At 32.2% G+C, this 5,582-nt stretch overlaps 1 protein-coding gene across 1 annotated transcript; it reads right to left on the minus strand.

The window, feature by feature from the left end:
• Positions 1–832: 832 nt before the first annotated feature.
• LOC112290124 (adenylate kinase isoenzyme 6 homolog) lies at positions 833–2,242 on the minus strand. The gene is made up of 3 exons (XM_024536111.3): positions 1,937–2,242; positions 1,612–1,757; positions 833–1,321 (listed from the first exon to the last, which is right to left on the minus strand). Exons 1-3 carry the CDS (start codon positions 2,132–2,134, stop codon positions 1,123–1,125), a joined length of 543 nt encoding a protein of 180 aa, XP_024391879.1. The 5' UTR covers positions 2,135–2,242; the 3' UTR covers positions 833–1,122.
• Positions 2,243–5,582: the final 3,340 nt, after the last annotated feature.

Consider the following 5,582-nt stretch of genomic DNA (forward strand, 5'->3'; position numbering starts at 1 on the left):
ATTTTATGTGTGTAGCTCTCTCTCCTTAGAAACCCTCTTGTGTATATGACTTACTACTACTCTTGTGTGTGTATGACTTACTATTACTATTGTGTCTTTCTAAAGATTCTCAACAGGGAGCATTGTATTTTTGATGCTGATGCTCGGCTGCCATTCTCTGCAGCACCCCACCACCGATGACTATGATGGCAGGTGGTGCTGGTCGCTCCGCCCGGTGGGGCAAGCTGGCAGGTCTTCAAACAAAAACCCTGCTGCTGCTGATGCACGGTACCCCAGATCCACTCCCCATCACCCTCCCAAATGGCTTTTCCGTTATTGCCAGCCGCCTGAACCAGCGATGGGCCCACACATGTCATTGACCCACTCGACGTTTTACGTAGATCTCCTATAACTACAGACTCGGGTCCTGGGACCTGGTTCTGACATACAACAGACCAGGGCCCCAGTAAACAACTGCGTAACTCATCCACACCTAGGTCGTCTTTTGTAGCTCACAGCTTGTGACACATCCATCTTCCGTATTACCGCCAGCATGTACTCATGCAAAGTGTGCCAATTGAGGTACACTGATGGCATCTTTCACACTTCCTCACCCTCTCACCTCAGGAAAGCTAAGTATCATTTCCCAACCTGCTACAAATCGGTAACTCGGGAAGAATGCCCATCGCTGTATGAATCAAGGTTAGAACAACATTGGCAACTGCTACCAATTTGGGTTGAGATAAGCAAGGGCATGAGTTTGTGTGAACGACCTCGCATGATTAACCTACTCAGTTTCACCGCTCCGACTCCTCATCGGAGTTCTTCTCAGTCTTCCATTTCCAGTAAACGATTTCGTACGGAAAATTCCCATAATACATTAAGCGGGCCTTAGCAAGCTCCAGAAATATTGAAGGTTAAATCGGTTTCGTATAGAGTTGCTGATTACCACTAATGTGTAACCCTGTGCAGAATTAAGTTGCAAAATACGTTAAAGATGCAGCAAGAGGCAATAACTTGCACCTCAAATTCTGCAAACAACTCCGATCTCACTGAGACTCGCACTATTTAGCCAAAATATGAAACGCTGCGCAATGATTATCACTGACAGTGACGATAATAATTTTTACAGGCAGCCTGGCCTTAAGATAGATTCGCTGCAGGGGGGGACCACGCACTGACCCAGTCACTAAGAATCTCCACGTTATTACTCATATCTTCAATGGTGTTGCTAGGCAACGCTCGAACAAGTTCTTGTGGATAACTTTCACGTGCTTCCTCCAAAAGTACTTGAAAAATTTCACATTCCATATTGTTCTGGAGTTTCGCACCGGTATAACCTCTGCATTCAGCCATTAGGCAAAGAGTTAAGGAAAAAAATTCTGAACAGAACCCACCGCTACCTCACTTACAGCGATCTAATAACATGGATTATGGAACATTCAACTTACAGTACAAAGATAGGATTGAAGTTGTTACAGAAGATTAAGGCTGCAAGTGGACTTGCTTTCTGCGATTGCATAGCAAAACATGACTAATCAAGAGAAACACAAATAGTGTAAACTCTCTATCGATTAAGTCAACTACGTCGATTTGCCCGTGTCAAGAGTGGTTCCTCTAACAATGTATAACCTGTTTGTCAGCCGCTCATACAGCACTCCATTGTCGGTTTGCAACACCACAATCGCGTCAAACCATCGTTCTGGAAAAATATCACAGCTATGATAGTCCACAATGGTGCCACCCCCCTTCACCATATCCTCCATCTCATCGATAAGCTGATCATCAATCACAAATTAGATAAGAAAAGGGAGAAAAAAAAAAAAAAAAAAAAAAAAAAAAAAAAAAGGCACGAATTGGAACATCACAAAGCATCGCAAGCATGATCACTCTTCTTCGTTGAAACACCAACTAAAAACCGATGAAACTCAACCAACATGAAGGTCAAAAGCCTCACCAAATCTTCATTGAGGATAAAGCACTCGAGCTCGTCGTCCCAACCGTCGTGAAGCGATTTCAGTTTCACCAGATCTCCAACGTTGAGGTGGGTAAGACCTGTAGCGTCGGCCAACAAAGAGCATGTCGATGTCTTCCCTGTGCCTGGTGTCCCCGTGACCAGGATGTTGGGCTTCAATCGCCTGTCCCTTTGGGCCATCTCTCCGTCGCCTGACCTTCACTACACTGCACTGCCCCTGCGCGCTGCTACTCCCGGGCTGGCTCAGGTGGCAGCGCCTCTAGAACTCAGACCGCACTCTCCATGGATTCCGTCCCACCATAGACAACCCCCGTCCTGCGTGCAACACAAGCACGGAACCCTAACCCTAATTCTACACTCACCCACCCAGGTGGGTTTCTCCGCCGCAATCCCTCCTCCCCTCTCCCCCCCGGGGGGTGGGGGGGACACGTGTGCCTCTTTATTTTGCCATGTATGCGATGCTATGCTCCAGTTTTCTATTCTATTATTCTCTTCTCTTCTTTCGTGTCCATGGGACCATTGCCCTCCAGCACCCACCCAGTTTCGGAATCAGTGCCGGGATGGAAAGTATGTTTCCAAGTTTTAACATCTCCCATTTCATGTTTCTGAGATTTCATAAGATTGCATTTCTAACTTTTTTTTGGTTGCACATTGATTGAGATGCATTCAATTTATCCCATTACATCTCCTTGTTTTATTTCAAATGATGCAATTCAAGAAAAAAATGCCTTCAAGTATATATCTTACATCATACTTTTTAATCTACTTTTTCAAATGGATTTAAAACAAACATTTTTCAAAGTTTAGTATCTAAACTTGTATATATATATATATATATATACATACACACACACATACATACTAGCAAAAACACTGCAACTTCTAGAACGTCCATCCATTTCCTTGTTCATCCATCCTCCATCATTCCAATTTTCTATAGTTCCCACCTTCCCATATGTTCCTTGGTTTCCTTGTGCCCATGTTCCCCAAGTTCCCTTTGTCATGGCCAATTAGAAGACTTCTTTGTCTCTTTGTATTATATCTAAGTTGTCTTACATAATAGATATAACATTTTTTTTTTAATGTACATGTGTTTGGTTTAATATACAAGTGCATAAAGATGCCTTTTATATATTATGAAAATAGAAATAAAATATAAAAAAAAAATTAGCTTCTAATTTTTTATTAGATGATATGTTATTTAGAAATACGTAGTACTTATTATCTCAAAATATATTCTTGTAAAGTAAGAGAATATTCTATCAGATTTTTAAAAAAACATTAACAAGAAAAATTGTACTATCTAATATTTTTTTGACAAAATACTTTACAAAAACAATATTAATAATGTACTATTTAAAATTAATAAAAATTCAGTAAAATTTTATTTTTATTTTTATGATAAGCAATAAAGTCTTTAATGATAAATCTTTATTTATTTGACTTATATTGTCTTATATATGCTAATTAACATCAAGTTTGAACATATTATATTAAAAAATGATTGAATTAACTTTCAAATAAATTGATATACATATATATATATATATATATAAATATAGAGAGAGAGAGAGAGAGAGAGAGAGTTTGTTGTAACAATTGTTAATTTTTGTTATCACGTATCATATGTATTCAAAAGATCTGAAACAGATTGAGTATGTTTCAATAAGAAAATAGAAGCAATTCTTTTATACAATGTTGATGAAAATAAATAATATTTTAAATAAGTTATTTTAGAGCCAACTTCCATAAATCATTGCTAGATGGTAAAGTTAAAAAGTACTTTACAAGTTTTGCACACAAAAATATTATAAGATTTTAAATTTAAATTTAAATTTATTTAATTTGTAGAGTGTGAATATTGTTCATATATCCATAGAATACAAAATAGTTAATGCAAAGAAAGTGTTGCTGTTGTTATTGTTTTTTTTTTCTTGTTACTAAATTGATATAATATAAAAAAATTCCAATTAGTTATTTTTTCAAGACATAATCAAAAATATACTATTTGATAGAAAATGTTGTTGAAGAATCTATACTTTAGTCTGACAAGGATCTATATACTTTATAGAAAGTAAATAGTTTCAAATTATATATAAAACATTTGAAAATAAAGATACCCTCCTAATATAATATAATAATTTATTTTTTTAGAGAATTTGATTCTAATTGAAATTAAAGCTACTTAGTCTAGTATGTTGTTTGAAGCAAGAATAGATAATCTAAGCAAGTCTCTTAAAATATTATACAAAACTTTATATGAAAATTAGATGCAATTTTTTTCTTCTAAATGTAAAAAAAAAGAGGAATTTTTAATAAAATAGAACATTTTATATATTTTAATAAATTTTGATATGAAACTTTTAGCTCTTTGATTTTATTTTTATGAAGGATTAAATTAATTATTAAACTTGTATGTTTTGTTTATAAATTTGTTATTGGAATGATTTGATTTTTTTATAAAATTCTTACTAAATTTTGAATTACTAACCCAAAATATATACAAAATATAGAATATTTTACTCTTATTATTTAATATTTAATTGTTTTGAATTATATTATATTTTAAATCATATATAGATTTAAGACGTGATTAGATGTTTATTTGACAACACATAATATACATATAGTATAGTATATAGAAAGTTATTAAAATATAGTAGAAGATTTTGTATAAATAGTAGCACTTTAATTACTAAAATCCATGAAATTTATTATTATTTTTTAAGTTGTAATAAATATTAATATATTTTTAAAAATAATATAAACTAAGAATTGTCTTCAAAGCTTGATGTAAAAAGAATTAAAAAAAAAAACAAAAAACAAAAAACAAATGGATAATAATGTCTAAGCATAACATTAATAAGTTGAAAATAAAAAATTATAGATTGATATGCTCATGATCTTATAGATTTATATGCTTTCTATTAAATAAAATTTAGTCCAACAAGTAACTATTATGTAATGCTTAAACATAAAAAGAAAAAACAACAGCAATATTATTTTTTTATAAAAAAGCATTACAATTCAAAATTATAAGAAATTAAAAAAAGAAATTAATACAAGGTAATTGATTATTTTACTTAGCATTTAGGAAATAAAATAGTACGTGATATTGGATTGATAAAATTTATAGTTTTATGAAGCAAAATAAAATCTACTATATAAAAAATATAATGACACAAGAGATTTTTCCAATATTTATTTATTTTTAAATTAAAAAATCAATAGAAAATAAATAATAAAATTATTAATAATAATTTAACAACATATGAGATGAATTTAATTATTTTTTCTACCATTTTTGAATAGACAATAGAATTTAGAGGAACATCTCTTGTCCTTAATTTTTTTGGATTAATTAGTGATTAAAATAAGGATTCTACTTGACTCTCTTCTCAGCACATTGACTAAAATTTTATATGTATATACACAAATTTTAAGCATATAAAAATTCTATCATACATACATACATATACACATATTTATTTTTTTTATTTGGTAAATATTTACAAATGAAATAATGATTTATTTTTGATAATTTCTTTTAGATCATAAAATATTTTTCTTATCTTTGTTGTAAAAATTTAAAGATGCATATTAACACACTTATTAGTATATATATATA

Source organism: Physcomitrium patens, chromosome 13 (genome assembly GCF_059467195.1).
Source record: "Physcomitrium patens ecotype Gransden chromosome 13, ASM5946719v1, whole genome shotgun sequence".
Taxonomy (NCBI): domain Eukaryota; kingdom Viridiplantae; phylum Streptophyta; class Bryopsida; order Funariales; family Funariaceae; genus Physcomitrium; species Physcomitrium patens.

Bases quoted from the DNA above. Each gene is read 5' to 3' on its own strand.
- LOC112290124 (XM_024536111.3), bottom strand. From the start codon at position 2,134: ATGGCCCAAAGGGACAGGCGATTGAAGCCCAACATCCTGGTCACGGGG. The intron at 1,758-1,936 runs GTGAGGCTTTTG...ATTGATGATCAG, and splicing joins TTATCCTCAATGAAGATTTG to CTTATCGATGAGATGGAGGA. The intron at 1,322-1,611 runs GTTATACATTGT...GGCTGAATGCAG, and splicing joins TATGAGCGGCTGACAAACAG to AGGTTATACCGGTGCGAAAC.